At 43.6% G+C, this 23,108-nt stretch overlaps 2 protein-coding genes across 2 annotated transcripts; both read right to left on the minus strand.

The window, feature by feature from the left end:
• Nucleotides 1–1,782: 1,782 nt before the first annotated feature.
• LOC144043978 (leukocyte cell-derived chemotaxin 1-like) lies at nt 1,783–12,683 on the minus strand. Its single transcript, XM_077558119.1, has 7 exons — nt 12,534–12,683; nt 12,247–12,387; nt 10,715–10,855; nt 9,708–9,821; nt 6,923–7,073; nt 3,614–3,720; nt 1,783–2,563 (listed from the first exon to the last, which is right to left on the minus strand). Exons 1-7 carry the CDS (start codon nt 12,603–12,605, stop codon nt 2,342–2,344), a joined length of 948 nt encoding a protein of 315 aa, XP_077414245.1. The 5' UTR covers nt 12,606–12,683; the 3' UTR covers nt 1,783–2,341.
• Nucleotides 12,684–15,797: 3,114 nt separating this feature from the next.
• On the minus strand, nt 15,798–20,659 carry LOC144042669 (protocadherin-8-like). The gene is made up of 3 exons (XM_077555544.1): nt 18,043–20,659; nt 17,703–17,928; nt 15,798–16,608 (listed from the first exon to the last, which is right to left on the minus strand). The coding sequence occupies exons 1-3, from the start codon at nt 20,470–20,472 to the stop codon at nt 16,253–16,255; spliced, it is 3,012 nt and encodes a 1,003-aa protein (XP_077411670.1). The 5' UTR covers nt 20,473–20,659; the 3' UTR covers nt 15,798–16,252.
• Between the last annotated feature and the right edge of the window lie 2,449 nt (nt 20,660–23,108).

A 23,108-nucleotide genomic window follows, 5' to 3' on the forward strand; every position in this document is an offset into this window, starting at 1 on the left:
CACACATTCTGTCATCTCCAGAGATGATCAAAGGCTCATTTGGGGGCTCAAGATGGAAGTCGTAGACACAGCACTCACACACACACACACATTCATCCAGGATACTTGACACATACACAAACTCACCATCCTCATCCTTCCCACCCGCCGACCCCCAGCCCAGGGCGTCACTGTGACATCAAAAGGAGCTAAGCACTTTGCATCGTGGGTAAGATCTGGTAGCATGACGGCTACAGACTCTTTAGTCTCATTAAAGAGTTCTAGGAGATGCAAGTCTCGCATTAAAGAATCTCTGGAAACTTACTTTCTGTGTGTCCCTTCAGAGAAACTCATTGATGTGACGCATGGCAAAAGCAGAATGTGCTTTTCATCTGCCTCCAATCCCACCCAAAAAAACAAATATGAAGTAACTAAGGATGTTCAAATCCACTTTTTTTTTTTTCTTCTCCCAGATCGATAACAGTATGAGCCGGTAGTAGTGCCAATTTTTACTTAAAAGTGTCTTTTATGCAAGGGGATTACAAGAATGCCTCCAACTAAAATATGTTCATATACTTTGGATCTTCAATCAACTCAGAAATATAGCTTTAGAAAAAAAAAAAGTGATTTTGTGGCACATCTTGCCCCCCCCAGAATTCAGTAGGGTAAATTGTGCCATTGATAACCAAAATCATTTTAATCTCACAAATGATAATGCTATATAAAAGAAAGACATTTTATTCATTTTTTATGGCCATCCTGCAGATTTTTATCTCCTTTCCAACCTCACGTATGGTCTTCCCCACTTTCCACAAGAGGAGTTAAAACCCTGTCTTCCTTTTGTATCTGGTGATCTGATGAATTTTGTTCAAAATTTAAGAATGGCATGTACTTTTAGTAATCAAATGTAAGAATGCAGTTTGCAACAATAAAGTAATATAGAGTAAATAATCAAAATTTAGGGGAAGTTGTACCATTGGCACAACTTAAGTCAGGTCCTTTGGCACAAATTACCCCAACCTCACCATTTTGGGGAAAAATGCATCCCCCAGCTGTTTTGAGCCAGCATCATGCTAGCCAAAAAGACTCATGATGTAGATTACTAAAGCACTAAAACATGTGTGAACTGTTTTCAAAGTTGTCTTGTTTAAACACAGCCATCAAAAAACCTCAATTCTAGAAATTTTACTTTCGAGGGCAAAAAAAATTGTTTGTGTCTCCCTTTTTTTTCCGAATGAGCGAAATGGATGTTTCTTCAAGAATATGTGGTCACATGACCAACATCTATGGTTTTCTAAATATGACTTAAGCAGCAAAATACAGTAATTTTTATCCATCTCAAGGGGCGGCCATTTTGCCACTTTGTCGACTAAAGATGTCATTAATGTTGCTCAAGTCTCAGGTAACAACCAATCAAAGTGCAGCTTCAGAAAACAGGTGAGCTGTGATTGGTCATTGCCTGAGCAAGAGTGATGTCATCTTTAGTTGACATAAAGTGGTAAAATGGCCGCCTACTGAGCTGAATAAAAACGGCTGGATTCTGCTTCATAACTCCTATTCGAAAAATGTTATATTAATCAGAATGTCATGTTTAGACTAGTGAGGTCACATATAACATATTATTGTCAAGAAATGTTCAAGGTTGACATCCATTTTAATGGCCACTGTGACTAGATAAGTCTGGTTTCCAGGCTACGATACCGTGAAATAAATCCGGCTATACAGTATGTTATGGGTACTCACCCACCCCTAGAAATAACAAGTCAACTCTTCATAAACACCAAAAATGTTTATTCTGTGATATTGCACTTTGAAATTGCCTCCTGATGCAGCTAAAAATACATTTGGATGAAGGGTCCTTAAGCGCACAATATCTTGCTTGATGAGTGAAACTTAAAATGTACAGAGGGAACTAAAAGTGGAAAGAAAACATGGAGGTCAGGAAAGTTTCTCACACCAATGATGAGAACTTTTAACAAAGGATGATTGCCGATATTGAGTAGAATGTTGCACCCTTTTACATTTGCATTCAACATGAAGGGAATAAGACCCAGCTTACAATCATAAATACATGTTTATCCTATAGCTAAGTACTGTAGGTGACATTGTAATATATTATTTAGAATCAATTCTCATGACAATAGATATCGGATTACAAAAATCATATTCTCACCTTGCAAGGGAATATTCGCACCTTTTAGTCAATGTCCTATCTTATGTCTACTTCCGGTCAAATAGCTGCTCAGACCAAACGCTACCTACAGTATATGGAAAACTCCGCCGACACATTTTGCTGGTCCTCTCAAAACCAAATCCCTCCCACCAGCCATCTCGCTCTCTGCCATGTCCCGGGTGGGTGCGTTTACACAATACCCAAAATACGTGCCACCCACCAGTTGCAAGGCATGATCACCCTACAGGCCACTCGGCAGCCTCTGTAATGGTACGGCCACGGGTGGTAGCCTCCCAGCGGCTCGCAGATTCTCTGGCAGTGGGTGTAACCGCGACGGCACTCTCGGCAGCAAACGCCCTCGTGGTCCAACCTGGGGTCAATGCTCATGGTATCCTCCCCCTCAAGGTTATTCTAAGAGGAGGCAGAGGACGGAGATCGGGGTGTGATTCATAGGATGCTGTGCATGCAAACACGTGGACAGATCGATATTTATCTACTGAGCCGAAATATCATTAAAACACTTGTTTTTCTACCATCTTCCCCCCCACATTTTTGTTATTAACTCATTCACTGCCATTGACGACTATAGACGTCAAAAATTCATGTGAACTATTTCTATTAGCTTAACAATTTTTCATTTAAATTAAATTTTTTATGAAAAACTTTTTTTTTTATCTTCTATCTTCGCATTTATCACGATTAAACGGCCCTTATTTTTAATTCTTTTTTTTTTTAATTGTAATTAATCACATGACTTCACTAGTTAACTAACGATAATCAAATTTTATATCTGTTCTAAATTAAAATAACATTTTTTTCATACTCTTGTTAGCAAAAGTGATTTAATTTTTTTAACTAACAGAAATAGTTCAAATGAATTTTTGACGTCTATAGCCGTCAATAGCAGTGAATGAGTTAACATCCTGGATTCTAGTCGTTCACCTACTCACTATCTCACTCTTGTTGTGAAATAGTTCCTTTTTTAGCACATAGGGTTCAAACCGCTTACTGTTTACCCCCCGGTTTCAAAAAAAGGAGGGGGCGGTTTTCTCTGGCGGGTAAGAAAGAGGATTAAGAAGAAGAGAGAGAGAGAGAGAGAAACGTGTGTTGAAGGGACAAAGATGTATGTATGGCAAAGAAGGTCAAGGGTGACCATGTGTATGTATGGAATCTGTGTGAGCTCAGCAGGGCAAACAGGCCAGAGGAGGGGAGAGCTGTGGAATTATTCATAGAGCCGCGCCGCTGAAAGGAAAGTTGTCCTAAAGAGCCCCTCACATAAGGAAACAAACGGACACGCTGAGATTTGCAGTGACAATCGGCCGCCCTCCGCCGCGACCTCGGCATCTGCTGCTGTGAGAAACTCGGCTCCCGCAAAGCCTCCTCAGGTAGACCGCAGATCCGAGCCGACAGTTGCGGCCAGGCAAAAGGGGAAGAATTTGCACCTCCGTGCGTGTGACTCACCTGATAGGGGTTCTCCGGGTTGAACTCTGCCTCCACGTCCTCTTCTTCCTCATCCATGGGTGCCTGACGGCGGCGGCGGGGGGCGGCTCTCGCCTTTCTTTGCCCGCCTGCGTGACATCGAAAACTTTAGAGAGCACAATGGCGAGCGATGCTGCAGGACGCCGTGCGATCGCAAACTTTGGGCCAACAAAGTTGTCTTTTTTAACACTTATGGCCAAAAGTATGTTTTGAGACTGTAACGCCATTTGTGACTACAAAATATACAATGTATATGTGTATGTTATATACTGTGTGTGTGCGCGAGCTGTCAAAAGATATTTTTTTTTAAATCAGATGAATCACATTTTAGATTAATCACTTAATTAAAAAGGCTTTTTCCTCAGCATTTAATCCCTGCCAAATTTCAAGAGCACCTACTTTCTGTTAATTCTTTCTACATTTAATGTTATGAGGACGACGTCAACATTTTTTTGATCCACTGCACACTCTCATCCTCCTCTTTTTCTACTCAATTACTTGCATAATCTGAAAAGGAAAAAAATGACCGCAGTAATTTGACATGAGCAGCTATTCTGAATGTCACACGCAAACATTTATTAAATGCTTTACTTTAATGCATGCAGTTTTGTTTATTGCTCAAAAACAACCTGCTGCTACCTTTAGCGTAACCAGCCGCTGTTATGCTAAGGGATCATCTGCTGTCAAAATTAAGAGTGTGATTAACCTGCGTTAATTCATGATTAATGCGATAATTTTTGTGATTAATCAATCATTTAACTCCTTAACTTTGACAACACTATATATTTAAAAGATGCGAGTGCATGGAGTCAAACCTGTCACACCGCGGTGAGGTTGTCTTGTCATTTCCTGTTTTATTTTGAAAATTCTGACTCCTCTCGTTTCAGGTCACTTGCTCTTCCTCATGTAGTGTCAGTGTCAACCCTGATTCCTGATTGTGTCCACCTGTTTCCCATTACCCTCACGTGTTAAATGGTCTGCGTCTCCCCTGTCTTGTGCCTACGTGTTTTTGTCACAGCACCAATCCTCACAATGCCAGATCCACAGCGGCAATTTGTTGTGGAAGTGGACGCGTCCAATGAGGGGATCGGAGCTGTCCTGTCTCAGCGTGCAGAGAAGGATGGAAAGATGCATCCCTGCGCCTTCTTGTCGCGACGACTATCCAAGGCCGAGCGAAACTATGATGTTGGGGACAGAGAGCTTTGGGGCTGTCAAGATTGCTTTGGAAGAATGGAGGCACTGGCTTGAGGGGGCGAAGCATCCGTTTGTGGTCTGGACCGATCACAAGAACCTGGAGTACATACGCAAAGCCAAGAGACTTAACCCACGCCAGGCCAGGTGGGCACTGTTCTTTAACAGTTTTTCCTTCTCTCTCACTTACAGGCCGGGGTCTCGTAACGTCAAGCCCGACGCCCTGTCCCGTCTCTATGACTCCAGCCAATCCTGTAGTGTGACCCCGATACAATCTGACACCGGCACCGTCATTTGCCCCACATTGTGTCCTTGGAATGTCGAATGGGAACGGCAAAGAAGTTACAAAGCTTTTAATTATTACTTTATTATTAATTACAAAGCTATATCCAAAGGATTTCCAACCGACAAAGTCTACCAAAGTGTGTTCGGACCATTTTGGTTAAGGTAATTGTCATTGTAAAATGGTAAAAATATTTGTACCATAATGCGATTGTGATACATGTGAGCCGCTAGCCGTGGCTAGCTCTAGCTGAAAATAGATATGTGGTCAAGATGTTCGATTTTGAGATCTCTCCAAATACCCTCCTTCTCCGTTTGAGGCGGTGGTGGTGACCAACACGATCCCGCAGGAGAAGATGAAGTAAGGTCTCTTATTTTCCTTCCCAGCAGCCCAAAAGTTGAAATTGTTGTTAAAGTGTACGAAAATAAGTGATGAATCAACAATGCTGTTGTTGTTGTTTTCATTGTAACATGCTAGTGCTAGCAGCTAGCGCGTTCGGGGGAACTAGCTACTTGGTTTAAAAATAACCCGAGATTCTTCACCTCAAATTCACAAATGATAAATGCACATAGCAACCAATAAAAGCCGAAAGTACAGACAACTCAAGAATGACCGTGTTTTGAGAGCCAAGACATCCTACCTTAGAGCATACGTTTTCTAGTCGTCCGGTGCGGGCAATATCGGCAAATGTTTGTAATCCAATCGATTCCACTAACCAAACATTTCAACGTGTACCGATACAAAGAGTGTTGAGCTAAATCTTCTGCATACGTCTTGCTTACACAAGTAACGTTAGAGGAAGCTGGGGGTGACATTCGTCAATAACAAAAAAACATTCGGTGTAAACTCAATAGAAGCAAAGCTGACTTCACGGGAAAGTTGCCCGGCCATGAGTGCGGGATCGCGATCCCGTGACGTCAGTGAATACTCTGTATAGACCTGAGAAAAGTGTGCTCATGTCCAGCGAGAAATGAAGCCGGTGGCGGCCATCTTGCGTTGCCACACCTACAGTAAGTTGAATACATTGACTTTTCCGCTGCCTGCCTTTCACTGATGTTCACTACTTTTTAGAGTGTAAGTTTTTGTCACCCCTCAGTAGGGAGTAGGGTGCACATTCGGACACAGCCAGTCATTGTGCTTTATAGAAATAGGAGAGTCCCACCTCTTAATGTCGGACTGGATATCTACCATTAGTTCCTACCTAACTACACTCTGCTCACCATGTGGTAAAGATAATGACAATTACCTGAACTTTGATTTGTGTTTTGATATATTTTTCTAATGAATTAAAAAAAAATCCCTCAGGAGGGGAAAATTTGCATTTCCTGTCTAGCATAGCCAATCACAGCGATTGTCCCCAATATCAATTTCTTTAAAAAGCAAAATGACAGAAAAACCTGCCAGGTTTGACGGACCTTCCGTTAATGTTGACGGGTTGCCGACCACTGCCCTTAAAACGCGTGGACTAGTGAGTGATGTCAGAAACTCTGAACGGGGATGGCCGTTCATGCGTGTTTTCACTTTGTAGTTGTGCATTTCAGCATTTTTGCTGTTCAGCAAACAGCTTTTTTTCACTTGACTTTAGCAACAGTGTATTTGAAGCAGATATCATTTTTGGATCGCGTACTGTAAGTGAAGTTTCCCGCATGCGCTAATGAACCAATGGTTGGCACATTCCTACTACCGCTGAGCTCGCTGAGTAGACAAATTGATGCCAATCCCCGTAGGCGTCATGGCTAGATGTCCCAATTTGTTAGTCTGACATTCAGCCATGTTTTTATGCTAATCTTTAATGTATGAGCCGCGTGATTGCTTACTGGTAGAGTAGGTGGGACGGAGCCAGAAGATGGGCAGATCCCCACACAAATCCTTGATCTTGTCACTGAGGAAAGTGGAGTCAGACAGCGGCGCGCCCGCCGCCACCCACACGAGGTCGTCCTCAAACTTGGCCGGCATCACCTCATCCTCCTTCGAGAACACAAGCACGTCATGAGTCTTTCGTGACCCCGAATGGCTGCGGCAGGCTTCAAACCTTGCGTGATTTGTCGTGTTAGCCTTTTTGACGAGCATTCGAGCCCCTCACAAAAACAACAAATCAAGCAAGGGACCCTCGGGGCTTGAGCCTGCCGATCTTATTTGCGCTACATTTGGCTGAATACATCATGTCACAACTCATCAACATCTGCAGGGAGGGGAAAGATTGATAAACTAATGAGGTTTGTACGACTGCAAACATTCATACTGTATTTACATCCAGAAGGTGGAAGCTGTTTTTACTCAGCGGCATTTGTTGCTGGGGATCGAATCCGGCAGACCTACTTCTGTCTTTTATTTTGTCCGGCACAAATGACTTGCTAGAGGGGAAAATAAAAGGCGGGGGTCCTTCTCCACTGCACGACTAATAAGAGTTTATTTGACCCATTCTCTCTGGCTGGGGTTTGTGTGCGCGCACATGTGTGTCTAACCCACATGCACTATGCCATCACTCTAAATTATAGTAAATGACAAGCCTGCAGCAACCATTAGAACATCTCCCTGTTTACGCACACACATGCAACAAAACGATCATTTCCAAGGCAAAGAGAGACGCTAACACAATCAAGCACAAAAGCGCAAATGTGAAATAAATGATCATTTATGACGCAGAGAAAGGCAATAAGAACAGCCTCGCGTGGTAATGACTTGTGTGTGTGTGAGCGCGTGTGTGTGTGTTTATGAAGGCAATTCTGGTGATGTGGATTTATGTGGATGTGAGGCTTATGGGGAATTAAATGATTTTAATTATCAGACAGCTTCAGTTGAACAATCACAGTGACTGTGTGTGTTTGTGTGTGCGTGCGTGCGTGTGTGTGTGTGTAGTCTTGCTTTTGTTACATAGTGGGGCCAACATTGCAGGATTTCACAGAGATGTGGGGCCCACCCGTCCTTGTGGGGCCATTTTGCTGGGCCCCACAAGTTTAGACCTCTTTCTGAGGGTCAAGACTTGGTTTTAGAGTTTAGGTTTGAATTGAGTTATGGTTGAGGTTAGGTTAAGGAATAGGGGTAGGCAATCATTTTTGATGGTTGGGGTTGGGGGGGGGGGGGATCTAGGAAATGCATTATGTCAATGAAATGGCCCCACAAAGATAGTAAAACAAACCAGTGTGTGTGTGTGTGGTCTTGTTTTTATTACATAGTGGGGCAAACATTGCAGGATTTCACAGGGTTGTGGGCCCCACCCGTCCATGTGGGGCCATTTTACTGGGCCCCACAAGTTTAGACCTCTTTTTGAGGGTCAAGACTTGGTTTTAGAGTTTAGGTTTGAATTGGGTTATGGTTGAGGTTAGGGTAAGGAATAGGGGTAGGCAATCATTTTTGATGGTTGGGGTTAGGGGGAGGGGCTAGGAAATGCATTATGTCAATGAGATGGCACCACAAAGATAGTAAAACAAACCTGCGTGTGTGGTCTTGTTTTTGTTACATAGTGGGGCCAACATTGTGGGATTTCACAGAGATGTGGGGCCCACCCGTCCTTGTGGGGCCATTTTGCTGGGCCCCACAAGTTTAGACCTCTTTTTGAGGGTCAAGACTTGGTTTTAGAGTTTAGGTTTGAATTGGGTTATGGTTGAGGTTAGGGTAAGGAATAGGGGTAGGCAATCATTTTTGATGGTTGGGGTTAAGGGGAGGGGCTAGGAAATGCATTATGTCAATGAGATAGCCCCACAAAGATAGTAAAACAAACCTGCGTGTGTGTGTGTGTGCGCGCACATACAATATACTGAATGTAGACCTTTCTTAGTTTGTTTGTTTGTTTGTTCGCTAAATCCACTACATTTTGTGCTAGTAGTAAACACCGAGCTGAAGATGGAAACTGAAGAAACGTCTGTTGTCTTTGGACAAAAAAGGGAAGTCAAAACCCCCAAATGTTCTTTATAATAATATGTTGTATGTGCCCCCTACTAGTCTGAACATGGCATTCAGTTAAGCATTTAAGCAGTTAACCACCTCTTTTTAGCCATCTCAGGGGGCGGCCATTTTGCCACTTGCTGTCCAGTAAAAATGACATCACAGTCGCTCAGGGCTCAGGAAACAACCAATCACGGCTCAACTTCAGAAAACAGGTGAGCCGTAAATGTATTTAATATTAATCTATAGATGTGGGTTTGCAATTCAGTATTAAATTTAAAGAGACTTAAGATTTTATTCCAGTCCAAAGAGAAATTGATTGACCTTGCTTTGATTCATGATTTAGTTAACTAATAAATGATATTATGTTAAACTGAAGAAGGTTATAAATGACACATTGGGACACAATTACTAGTTGTTAAAAAAAAATTGCTTCTGCTGTTTTGAGTTTTCATATCTGTGATTCTCTTCCATTTTTAATTCTTCTTCTAAATCCCCCAGGCCTTAGTAGGAATTACATTTCGTTATCGTGCACTTGCATGCATATAAGTAGCAGAAATAACCTGTAGTCATTCAGCAGGATGATTAGTTTTTTCCGTATTGTTCTCCGCCAGGCAGGCAGACAAAACAATTGCAAAATGTTCTTCTAAAGTGTACATGAAAGTTCTTCTACTACTTGAAGAGAACACACAACTTAGAAAGATACGCTCAACCCACCAGGTCAAAGGTCATCGAGTCCTTGTCAAGGCTCTCCACATCAGGCAGGCGGGCCTTCACCTGGGTCTTGATGAAGCACTTCTCACCACCTGAAAACCGGATTCCTGTGATTCCCTACAAAAAAAAGTATATTTTGAATCCTTCCTGTTTCTTTACGTGCACTCTAAAAACATGTGGGTCAAAAAGGGACAGACAATGTTTTGGGTTATTCATTTAACCCAAAAAGTTGGCTCAAAATGAATAACCCACAAAGTCACATTTTTGGGGGTGTTTCATTCGTGTACTTTCACTCTAAAAACAATCGGGTCAAAAAAAAATCCAAGTTGGGTCAAAAAAAGGCTAATATAATCATTTTGTATTTATGTAAATAACCCACAAAACCCGTTTTGGGGGGTGGGTGGGGGGTGTTTTGTGGGTTGTTTAATTTATTTGTGTACCTACACTCTAAAACCAGTTGAGTCAACAACAAAAAAACACATAGGGTCAAAATGGGCCCAACAAAACTTTTTGGGTTAGTCCTTTAAGACAAAAGGTTGGGTCAAAATGGAAAAACCCACCCCAAATTTTTTTATTTTATTTTGTGTTTATAGAACAACCACCAAATATGGTACACTCTAAAAACAGGTGGGTACAAATTTGGCTCAAAAATGGACCGATCCACTACTTGGGCCAATTTGACCCAACTTTCTCCCAAAAATTGTTTGTTTGTTTTTCACATTAGGGCCTATTTTTCTCTCTTTTTTGGGGGGGGGGGGGGTACTTTATGCAAAACAATCCAATCCTTGGGGTTGTTTTATGCAAAATAACCTAGAAAGTTAGGTCAAATTGACCCAAGTAGTGGATCAGTCCATCGTTGACCAAAAACTTGGTTATTTTTTTACCCAACTTTTTAAAGTGTGTGATGTTGAGTTTACTGAAAATCAGTGCATTTGAGATTCAGGAAACTTTTTTTTAATGTGGTGTTTTTATTTCCAAACATGGGCGCCCTGAGGTGTTTGCTCACTCACAATCTCAAAATCGTGGACCTCCACGGCCTCGTCCGCCCCACTGCCGGTGCTGAACTTTTCCATGTTGTTCTCTGTGTCGATTTCCATCGTGCCCTCCTCCACTTTGCCATTGATGCTCATGCTGTAGTGGACATTGTAGACCTGTACACAGACACGCACACACAAACACACACTGGCATGTAAGGTATGAGAGTCACTCCCAACCTGAGTCCTCTCTCTCACACACATTTTTTTTGGGGGGGGGCAACTTCCCCCCTCCCCCATGAATGCTATGTAAAATAGTTTTCTACTGGCATCATGTAAATCATTGATTTGTACGAGGAATTTACATTATAAGGGTCTTCAGGGATGTCATGCCATTGACAAGAAAGTGTGGTATCTTCGTAGTATTTGGAGGAGGAGCTAACGTTAGCTTGTCAGAAAGTAGCCACGGCCCAAGTACTGTTCCAGTTGAATGTACGCATAAAGCAAGAACTCCCGCATGTTGATCTGGTCAGCTAGCTTAAACCAAGGATGCATCGGTTGGTTACTTGCGCAGGCTTGGCTCGGAAAATATCTCAAGATGCATTTCGTGCTACAATCACAGAACCACGGCCGTTCCTGTGTACGTTCTTGGGAAGACATTCAAGTTAGGGCTGCCTCTGCATCCACTTCCACTTTAAAAACAGTTGGGTCCAAAGTAACCCAATTATGGATAAAAAATGGACCGATCCACTTTATTGATCAATTTAACCCAACTTTTGGGTTGTTTTATACAAAATGACCCTCTTTTTTATTTTTATTTTTTTACCAAAAACAGTTTAACAGTTTATAGAGTGTGATTTAATCTCCTCACCCACAGGTTTTGGATTTATTTAGACATTATTTAGACATTGGATTTATTTAGATTTTCTTTTTTCTTTTTTTTTTTGTAAATTGGGGAGACAAAATCTCTTGTGGTATATCTGGTGGTACAAACCCAAACACAATTTTTTTTCGATTCATTTCAGGTCAGTGGCCGTCAATCGTTTTTCAATCATACAGATATATCATGTCACCTTTTTTTTTTTGTTTACAAAAATTATTAAATGATCTATATACTTACTGTAGGTCTTCGTCATTAAAGGAAACAGGCAGGAAACTACACTTTCTCCCTCTCCTCTCGCACACCTCTTGCCCCTGGACCATCAGCCGGACCAGAGAAACCCCCCTCCCCACCCAACCTTCCAAGATCCTCCACATACACAAGGGCTCCATTCATGCACTCACTCATGTAACATGTCTTTTTCGTACACTGCAAAAAAAAAACAGCCTTCGGTTTGGAGCCCCCCCCCCCCAAAAGCCTCCAGTTTGTGCCTAATTCAAATGTATCTGTGCCTTTTACTAGAAGTCTGTCTTGTGTGTGCCTAGGAACGTTTTTATTAAGTAAAGCTGCTACTCCTGCTGCTGCTGCTGCTGCAACCAAATGGATTTGTCAGGCAGAACAGACTTAATGTCCCATTTAAGTGCCTCATCATAGCACACGCTTGAATTCACAGGAACAACAGTCTTACGTGTTTTTCATTGTTGTTCCAGAAGTAGAACGCTCCAACGGCCCCCAGGAGGAGCAACAGGGCCCCGGCGATGAGCACCGCGATCCCGGCCTTCAGGACACGTCCCGTGGCTGCAGGTTTCTCGGCCACGCTGGAGTACGCCTGCAAAATGCACAAACGCATCCATCATCAATTATCGCGGGGCTAAAATCGGATATATTTAAAAGTGTCTCCATTATGACATATCATAGACAGAAGATAATGTCCCACCATGCTGAGCAATTAAGAGTGAAAGAATAGACTCTTACTGGAGGCATGAACTGCTGCAGGTCCTCCGGTCCCGCCGAGACGATTGGTACTTTCTCAGAGTTCCCGGCCATGACTGGAGCCAAACACCTGAGGATCCCTGGAACACTCTTGCTCAATGGCCCTCTCTCTCTCCCTCTCTCTCTCTCTCTCTCTGAGGGGAGGAGGCACAGCCCACCCACCCTTCCTCGGGTCTCGTTGCGCACAACGCACACGCTTCCCCCCTAGTCACGACCCACTGAAACATCACCGAGTGTTCAGAATTTTGCCTCACCAGCGTGTGTGGGCAGACCAAGGTCTATGAGTGATTGATGATCAAGCTAGGAATTCATAAGAATTTACCGATTCTGAATCCATCATTGGCATTGCTAATCGATCAGATATCCATATTGATGTCTCTGCAATTTACACATTTGTGTCTCAATGTTATTTTATTTCACAATAATTTATATCAAAATGTATTTTTTCCCCCTAAAATGACATAATGGCAATTTTCTTGGATATTTTCTTTGTCGATCGTGGTGGCCAGCCCGCACGTAGGGGACAATTTGGGATTCCATAGAAAGCAAACCACATGGCTGAGAAGTCTTTGCTTTTTATCCACAGTCATGGTTTCATGAAATAAAATGCACACATATCCAGAACCTTGCCCAACACATTCATTAAACAAGGAGGAACATAGATAAGTAAATGGCAACGTTCATAATTGTGAAGAGTTAAAAGGTTTTTGTGTCATTGTGCTTTTTAGATGGAGTTTGAATGAAAGTGCCAACAATCTCGGGGGAAAAAAACACACAATGGTGTCGGCCAATGGAGACATTTGCTCACTTGATTGGCTGTTAGCTAGCGAATGGATGAAATGATGGATGGATAGATGGAGGGATGGATGGATGGATGGAAATGTTGTAACTAATTGTTAAGCTGAATTTTTGCGAGGTTTGTGAGTACTCAAAACTCCGAAAATCCATCTTGTACTGAGTCCGCTGATTTTCACAGATCCATTTTGTGCAAGCCAATCACAAAAGCGGTATTGTGTTTGGGGGCGGGATATGCGGCTGTGACGAAAACCGGAAGCGCCTTGGCCGTGAGAAACAAATATACTTGGGGCTCCGGGTGGCGGAGTGGTTACCCAGTCAGCAAATTTGGTGTGGCCCGGTGATGGGCCCACTTGCACTTGGCCCACATACCTCAATGAATTACGGTCCTTGAGTGGGCCACATCTGGCATTCACCTGTGGGCCATCTAAGCCAAATCGTATAACCATAGCTGGCCCTACTGTGGCCCTACACTGGGCCAGACAACTGGTTTCTGATATCTCATTTAAATAATTTAAAAAAAGACTCCACAACAATTTCAGCATTATTAAAATACAGTATGTTTATTTTCCCAATAGGACATATTTTCTTGAAACAGAACATTTGGTTTTTAGTTTCAGCTGGTTACAAAAAATACTACCTTAATTGTAAAATATTTAAGCAAAAAAACGATTAGAATAAGAGTTTTGTAAAAATAAATAAAGTCTACTAATAACAAACACTTGAATCAGGTCTCTTGAAGCACTCTTAAACACACAAAAAATATTCCAAAAGCATGCATAAACTTCATGCATTTTATTTCTACTTATAGGAATACTTGACTCGTTTAACCATTTTCAGCAGTAAAAAGTTTTTATTGTAAGCATAATTAATAATCATTATTTTTCATGCACAAATAATACCTTTAAAAACAATTTTTTTTCCCACTTGCTATCGACTGAAGATGACATCACCTGTGCTGAGGAAGTAGGTAACGACCAATCATGGCTCACCTGTTTTCTGGGTTTGCTCAGTAAACTGAAATTTGTTTTCAAAGGTATTAATTGTACATGAAAAATAATGAAGTTATCAAATTAATTCTGGACAAAATACTAACTTTTCGCTGCCAAAAATGGCTCACAGAGTCAAGTATCCCTTTAAAGACAAGGTCAACTTTTACATCAACCTCATGATTTACTACAAACAAAGGATATAATAAACAATGCATTTCCAATATATTCTCCCAGAAAAAAATAAAGCAATACATGTCATATTTACGACATTATTGGAAATTTGGCATAACGTTAAAATTGTATTAGTTTGACTTTGAAGAACTTCTCTCTGGGAGGTTCATGAAAGTTTATTCGCTGAATTCACACAGAAACTTTGATTGTTTGACCAGAAACATATTGATAAGTGCGTGTGATGATGTAATAAAAAAAAATATTTCATCTGTGATGCAAAATAAGACTTTGTAGGGAAAAAAAATCTGAAACTGCATTTAAGGGTGGGACAAGACTGGCTATACATACATGGCCCAGAGTTGTAAATTGATTTCTGGGCCAGATGCGTCACTCAACAACTGGCCCACATCATTTTCATCCATTGCCGCGATTGGTCAAAACAAATGTTTGATAGATGCATGTGCACAAGTTAGGCATTGCCCAATCTTCTTGAAGAATTGTAGAAGATCATATTGGAGCGGTCCCAGATTGATATTGTGGAGAACTGCCTTGAGTGAATCACAATATCAGTCTGGCTATTTCCAGGTTAGGGTTGGTATCCTTTTCACTCTCCCTAAACTCCACCTCTGTATGTGGCTTATTCTAGTCCCACCTATGTTAGACCTTTTTAAGATGCTTATGCAACTTACAGGGATATTTTTTTACCCTAGTTTTGGTTCACAATTTCGCAATTTCGCATCATTACATCCCACCATATATGTGGGCAGACCAAAGTCTACTCAACATTTATCCCACACATTTTTCTCCTTCGTCCATTTACCTCTAAATAAGTGTTGAGTGAGTTCAGTCTTTATTTGCCAGTAAACCTATCTATGTGGGTGTAGATGTGTACGGTCAGAAACATAATAATGGATTAATTAGAGACACAAGACCCAAATAATCACTGTTGCGCTTTAAAGTGAACATTTTTGAAGAGTAGATGACTGGATTGTATTTCATTGGGTTGTGATTTATTCATATGACCACAACCAGTGTCTAATTTAATTCATGAGGTGATTCAAAATGGCAAATCAATCAAGTGTTTTGCTCGTTATGGATGCGACAGTGATTTATTGGTACCAACGTATAATGTTATTAACACACACGCGCACACAACTAAAGTGACCTTCAGTGTGACGCAAGGACGTCAGTCTTGTAACTGCAATAACAGCGACACCTGTAGGCTGTTGTGTGTATTTCTTCACAGTGCTCCTAAAATGTCAATAAATGACATTAAATCACATTTTTAGTGCAGTATCTCAAAGTTTATTTTCTGTCACAACGTTGTGATAATACAAAATCTATACAAGTACTTAATATTACATTCAGACCATTTCATACGTCATCATCAATTTGATTCATAATGTTGGAGTCCTCCAGCCAAACAGTAGTCGGACAGTTTAAATAGAAGCATGCTTAAAGATCTGTATTTACACATGTCCGCTTAATTATGGCTTTTATCAAAAATAGAATATCTGTATGTACAAAACTTGCATATAATACAGTTCATGTCAAAGAAGAAAATCTGAAAGTGATTGAATTGTTTTTTTGTTGTTGTTTTTTTTTTACATTAAACAAAGATGCACAAACATTAGGATATAAGCCCACAAATATATTTTTTACACTTCTCATTGTCAGGGGAACATAAATTAAATATTTTTGAAATATAATATAATTTTGCGAGAGCAGATGTGCACAGTCTCTTCAATCATCATTGTTGTTACAGTGTGTCGGACTGGATGTGTACACAGGGATCGTTACATCGCTGCACACCTCCTGGACCCTCACAGGCCTCGTGGGAGTGATCATGACATAGTCGTACTCCCTGTCCAGCACCTTCTCATACACGCTCTGCAGGCCCACGGTTTTGGGGATGTGCGCTTGGTAGTAGTTGTCCCTGCGGTGGGAGTCCCGAGGTAAGGAGGCTGTCTTGGAGTGGTTGCTGAAGGAGGAGACGGTCGGGGCGGGTGAGGGGGCTGCGTTGGCTCTCACTGCTGAGGGGCTCCAACAGCGATCCGAATGACCCAGAACCTTACACTCACTGGTGCAAGCCCACAATGCTACAAGACAACAACAACAAAAGACAAGATTTAGATTTTAATACAAATTGTGATAATGCCATCAGGTCAGACAACAGTTAGCTTAAAGCTGCACTTTGTAACAATTTACCCAAAAATATCTTTACAATAGCCTTTTTATTTGTCCTGTCACATTGTTATGACTGACACATTAATTAGTAGATTAACACATTAGCTGTTCATAATGGGAACTACTGCAAGCGTCTGGCCAATAGTCTTCAGACAGGATTCAGGTTTGAATTTCCCGCAATCAGTCTGCAGATGTAATGTCAAGTGCGCATTGTGTATGTGAAGAAGGGAAAATGCAGTTTCATTATTCAGCCACAGGTGGCAGTAGTGATTCAAAATGGATTTTTCTGCGTTCAGTAGCTTTATAGAAGAAGTCCACTAAATGTAATGTTTATTTACAATAATATGTTCTATATAGTCCCACTAGTCTAAACACAGTATTAGTATTAAGTTTGTGGAATATGAGTTAAGCAGCAAAATCCACTTGTTTTTATCTATTTCAGGGGCGGCCATTTTGGCACTTGAAGTCGACTGAAAATGTCATCAGAGTTCATCACGTGCTCAGGTAACGACCAATCACGGCTCACCTGTTTTCTGAAGCTGTGATTGGTCGTTGCCTGAGCAACTGTGATGTCATCATGTTCAGTTAACAGCAAGTGGCAAAATGGCCACCGCCTGAGATGGATAAAATCGGGGGGATTTTGTTGCTTACTTCATATTCCACAAAGGCTATTAATATTGGAGGAACATACAACTATTGTAAAAACTTTGGTTGACTTCCCTTTGAAATATAAAAATGTTCTTCTTCTTCTTTTTCCTTTCGGCTTTTCCCTTCAGGAGTTGCCACAGCGAATCAGTTGCCTACCCATAATTTACGTCTTTGGTCAATGAAACTAATCAACATGAACAACCAATGAGGATGGGATTGACAAAATGTATTGTACTCAATGTGTTACCGATGTCCGTTTGTTTTCATGCATGCAGCTGAGCCAAGCGTCTCCTTCGGGAGACAGAGAGAAACTTTGAACCTTGAAGTCGAATTTGCCCCATTTCCCGCCCCTTCTCACCATTTTGGCCACCCATTGGGGGAACAGATGCGCCATCTTTCTTCAAGCCAGTGTCTCCGCTCACATCACTGTCACTGTCATTGAAGTCACTGTCCCCCTTTCCGCTATCTTTGCCACTGAAGGCGGGGTCCCTGGCAGAGATGGTGGTGTAAGAGTTCCCCTTCCAGATGGTGATTGGCCTCACAGCTTCCTTTCCGTTCCCATAGCCTGGCAATGTTAAGTAACCCTGCAAATGAAATAGAAAATACTTCAGTCCCTCGACCCACAAACATTCACACTCACATCCGAAGAACAGTTTAAAACCCAAGAAAGATCAATTGATTCTAAAAGGCAAACTCACCTCGTGTTTATTTACTCTTGGTTTGCTGTTTGTGTCAGAGTCGTAAACGCAGGGGACCTCGCTGCCGTCCTCTGAGGCCGAGCACATGTCGCTGCCCCCGGCGTGCGGCTGGCTGCTGTACGAGTGTCCCTCAAAGCCGGCTGCCCCCGCAGCCGCATGCATGGGGAGAAGCGGGTTTCCAGCCACGTGGTTCCTACCCATCTCCAGCGTTCCTTTCTCCCCGTAGGAGTCGCTGTCCTCGCCGCTCTTGTCTGCTCTGTGGCGGTTGCAGGTGGTGGCGATGAGGATGATGGCGAGCAGCAGGAGGGTGCAGCTCCCCGCCAAGACGACGATGATGACCACGGACAGGTCCCACTGCGCAGACGCCTCTCCCCCGCCGCCCGCCTGGTACACGGTGCGGTCGCTCGGCGGGGAGCCGGCGATGATGAGGAAGTGCAGTGTGGCGGTGGAGGTGAGCGCCGGCCTGCCATTGTCGCTCACCGTCACAGTGACGCTCAAGGTGTCGTCCACGTCATGGCTAAGCACCCGGTTCAGGTAGATGTCCCCAGTGACTTTGTTGACGGAGAACACGGAGGGTTCGCCGGTGGCCAGCCCGAAGGAAAGCTCTGAGTTGACGCCTTCATCCGCATCCTGGGCCTCCACCCGCGTGATGACGTAGCCGCTCGGTGCGTCCCGGGGCAGGAGGACCTCAGCTGAGCCGTTGCTGAGCACCGGGTGGGTGATGGTCGGTGCGTTGTCGTTCTGGTCCATGACCCTCAGGAAAACAGTGGCGCTTCCAGACAGGGATGGGGAGGCGCCATCGCTGGCTGTGATTCGGAGCTCCAGTTGCTTCATCACCTCGTAGTTGAAGCTCCGTAGAGCGTAAAGAGACCCACTGGCGGGGTCCAGTGACACGAATGTGGAAATAGGGGAGCCCATGAAATAACTGTCTGCCAGCTTGTAGGTGACCTTTCCGTTTGGCCCCATGTCCATGTCCCGCGCCACCACCGTGGTGACGTACGCACCAGGCGCATTGTTCTCAACTACGGACACCTCGTACACGGGCTTACTGAACACTGGGGCATTATCGTTCTCGTCCGTAAGCCGGATGGTGTACTGCGTGATGGTCCTGAAGGGAGGAGAGCCCAGATCCTCGGCCACCACCGTGAGGTTATATTCGGGGATCTTCTCACGGTCTAATGGGCTTGTACTCACAATCATGAAGCTGTCTTCGTAGGCTTGCTGCAGTCTGAAGTGATCGTGTCCATAAAGGGTGCAGTGCACTTGCCCGTTGGCTCCCGAATCTCTGTCCGAGGTACTGACCAGAGCCACAAAACTCTCCCTGGTCGCCGCCTCGGTGATGTAGGCGATTCCCGCGGTGATGGATGTCATTGGCGTGATGGAGATCTCCGGCGCGTTGTCGTTAACGTCTTGCACCTGAACAACAATTTTGCATATGGCCGGGCTGGGGTTCGGACCCAAGTCGGCGGCCTGGACGTCAAACTCGTACGTGTTCTTACTTTCAAAGTCGATAGGGCTTTCCAGGGTGAGCCTGCCGCTTTTTCTGTTCACTTTGAAGAGTTGGCGGATCTCTAAGGGCACTTGGTTCCCGAAGCCGTACACCACCTCGCCATTCAGCCCTTCATCCGGGTCCTCTGCATTCAGGTCCAGCAGCAGGGTGCCCACTGGGGCATCTTCTGGCAAGTCCACAGAGAAGCTGTTCCGGTCAAAAACGGGGCTATTGTCATTGTAATCTTTCACCTTGATGTTGACGCGCGTGGTTCCGGAGCGGGACGGGTTCCCGCCGTCCATAGCGACCAGTTCCAGTGCGTAAGAGGCCTGTGTCTCCCGGTCCAGCTCTTTCATAAGCACCAGCTCTGCATATTTTACCCCATCAGCCCTGCTCAGCACGTCGATGGAAAAGTGGCTGTTGACTGAGATCTGATAGCTTTGAATGTAGTTCACCCCAACGTCCTCATCCACGGCAAAGTCCAGAGGGATGCGCGTCCCCACGGCGGTGTTTTCAGAGATGTCCATAGTTGACTCTTTGCGAGGGAACACCGGGGAGTTGTCGTTGATGTCCTTGACCTCCACCTCGACGTGGATGAGCTTGAACTGCTCTTTGGAGAAACTTACCACGTCGAAAGAGATGAGGCATTGCAGGGTGTGTTTGCAGATGCGCTCCCTGTCGATCCTCTCCCCGATGCTCAGCTGGCCGTCGCTCTCCCTCAGATGGATAAAAGAGGAGTTGAACTGTTTCATCATCCTGAAACTGGAACGGGAGCCTGCGGAGGAATATGCGGAGGCGGCCGAAATGTCCTTGGCCAAGTTACCGATCACTGTGCCCGGGGCATCTTCCTCGAAGGTCTGATACTTCACTGTCTTTGCCTTTGTGACAGCTGCCAGGCTTGTCAAAGAGACTAACAACAGCAGCCACCTTGTTTCCCTCATTTTTTGCACCTCAAATTAAAGTCAGCAATATTTCAGAGTCCAATTTAGTATTGAGATTTTTTGAAGTCCCGCAAAACACCTTCACAGTTAAATCAAAATTGATCAATGTTCCATGTGTCTGTCTGTGCGTCCTGGATGCGTTCCTCTATCTTTCTCTTTTTTCCCCCCTCTCTCCCCTGTAGGTGTGCAGCTCTCAGCGCAAAGAGAGCTGCAGTCTCTGCAAAAGGGTTTATACGGGCAGGCATGCAAATGAGCCTCACTGTGGCCAATCCGGGCTACGGTGGGGAAGGAGGGGAGGGGGTGGTTGAGAGGGAAAGCAAGAGGGACGGGTGCAGGGGTGTGGGGGGCGGGACGGGAGGGGCGGGGTGGTAACTTCTGAAAGACCTCTAAACCCTATAAAGAGATTCCTAGACTGTCGAAAAGCTTGGCATCCAATATGTGGGCTAAATTCACGACGTGATTTAGTATGTGCTATAGTTTCCATCGCTTGTTTATGTTCCCCAGGCTGTTAAATGAGTCTGGGGTGCAGAGAGGCGCAGTGTCCCTGAGCTAGAGGACAAAACATTTGAATAAGGAGGATGCCATCCATCTATAGATTTATGTTTTTACATTGTTGTATCCCCACGCACGTGTCTCAACTGGGCAGTGGCACCCTTCTGAAGTGGAAAGATAACAGGACACGGGTTGCCTCTTTCAAAACGCATTCTTGATGGATGCTTATTACGCAGAAGTGTGAGAACCAGATATCCACAGGAATGTGGTGTAACTGGTGCTTCTATCATCATTTTTATTGCTTGCTTTATTCCTATTAATAAATTCCATAAATTTTCTCTGCCGTCTATTATCCCCACCCCCCACCCAAGTGTGTTGTAATCCAGTAATTGTTTGCCTATCAGCTCCAATCTGAACCGAGCAAAAAAGAAGAACAGCCACTTAAACGTTGATCTTATTCTAATTTGAGATCAGCTCACGAGATGCCTTGTGCGCCAGAGAGGGGATTTTTTTCGTCTTTTAATTAAAGCCGCTGTAAAATGTGACTCGACTTGGCCTCGCCTGCAGGAACAGGAGCAGGTGAAAACACGCACACATGCACGCCTTTCACCAACGCGTTACAAATGGGATTGGGCCGTCATCGCAGGGGGGGGAATTCGTCAGGATTTCAATGGTGAGATTATATCAAAGGCACATGAAGGCCTCGTTAGTAGTCGGGCTATAATGGCATGGCAGGGGCTCCCATTGCAGCCGTCCACTCCGCCATTGTGGCCCCTGAGCCGGTCTGTGGGGACCCTAACCCCCGCTGCCTCCACGCAGACCTCATCCTAACTGCAGCATAATGAGGCAAAGCCACATGCATCCCTTTGTCCCCCTTCCCTCCATCCCCACAGCCTCAGCCACGACTCCTTTTATTACAGCGAGATGGGAGATGAATTGCTCTGGACGTGAGGCTCCCACCTATTAAAATATATTTAGAAAGCAACTGGGGCCCCGTCACGGCTCTTTAGGAGATTTTCTCATTCTCTTCGTCCATCCCCCTTCCTCCTCCTCCTCCTCATGCGTTTCTCTCCCTCCTCCCATCTCAAGCACACAACCCTCTTACGATGGAGCAACACTTGCCCTGCAGTAGAAGTTAATATCACTTGGCATGTTCTATAAAGAACCCATCTGCCACACAAAGTCAAATAGGAGACACCTGAATGGACATAAACATGCATCGTGCAAAGTTTTCCACCTGTAACTCTTTATGCACACGACACTATGCTTCAGTCTCAGACCATCATTAGATTATGATGACATTTGAACAATTTCTGCTCAGCTTTGTCTTTACAAGTCGATTGAAAAGCAACAAATGTTCAACTCTTGAGTGTGAGTCCTTTTTGCCACTCTGCCTTTAGATACTTATAGGTTTCTTATCTGTGTGATCTTAGGCCTGAGGTGTCCGACATTTGTATTGGAGGGACGCATAAATAGAAGGATGCAAGGGCCACTCTGACATTATTTAATATTACATTAAAATGGGGATTCTCAATTATTTTTGTTACACCCCCAAGGGGAAAAACAACACATCCCCCCAACAACCAATTGTCCTCCGTGACTATAAATAGTATCAATTGTCTTTACAATTGTTGTAAGTAAACCTCTGCAGAGGAGCCAATACGCTTTACACACTCTCTAACAGTGAGAGCACCACTGCCACCCACTGTAGTGAATGTGCAATTACACTTAGCTCTAGTATGGGGGAAAGAAGCATGCTCACTATGATGTAGTATTATATGAAAAAGGTATAGCTTTGGCTTCGGTCTACCCCTTTTGGTCTTTGTTATTTATAAGCATAATGTTCTTAACCATTGATTGTTTTGTTAACTAACTAATGAACCAACTAACTAACTAACTAACTAACTAACTAACTAACTACTTAAGGAGCTTATTTCATTATGTGATATGTTCCTTAATCAGATCTGGACAAAGACAGAAGAAAGTGGAGGAAAACGTTTTTTTGTTTCTGAAAGTGAAATATCTTAATTCATGAAGCATTATAAAAAATAAATACTTTCTTTGGATATCTAGAAAAGTCAACCAATAGCGTTGATGGCCGCGTCATTTTAAAAATATATTATTGTATTCCTATATGCTGAGGG

This window comes from Vanacampus margaritifer, chromosome 2 (assembly GCF_051991255.1).
Source record: "Vanacampus margaritifer isolate UIUO_Vmar chromosome 2, RoL_Vmar_1.0, whole genome shotgun sequence".
NCBI classification, from domain to species: Eukaryota; Metazoa; Chordata; class Actinopteri; order Syngnathiformes; family Syngnathidae; genus Vanacampus; species Vanacampus margaritifer.

Coding starts and splice junctions, on each gene's coding strand:
- LOC144042669 (XM_077555544.1), bottom strand. CDS start 20,472: ATGAGGGAAACAAGGTGGCTGCTGTTGTTAGTCTCTTTGACAAGCCTG. Junction 17,929..18,042: donor CAAGAGTAAATAAACACGAG/GTGAGTTTGCCT, acceptor TTTCATTTGCAG/GGTTACTTAACATTGCCAGG. Junction 16,609..17,702: donor CCCAATGGGTGGCCAAAATG/GTGAGAAGGGGC, acceptor GTTGTCTTGTAG/CATTGTGGGCTTGCACCAGT.
- LOC144043978 (XM_077558119.1), bottom strand. CDS start 12,605: ATGGCCGGGAACTCTGAGAAAGTACCAATCGTCTCGGCGGGACCGGAG. Junction 7,074..9,707: donor ACTCGATGACCTTTGACCTG/GTGGGTTGAGCG, acceptor GTGTTCTCGAAG/GAGGATGAGGTGATGCCGGC. Junction 2,564..3,613: donor ACCCGGAGAACCCCTATCAG/GTGAGTCACACG, acceptor GCCTCCTCTTAG/AATAACCTTGAGGGGGAGGA.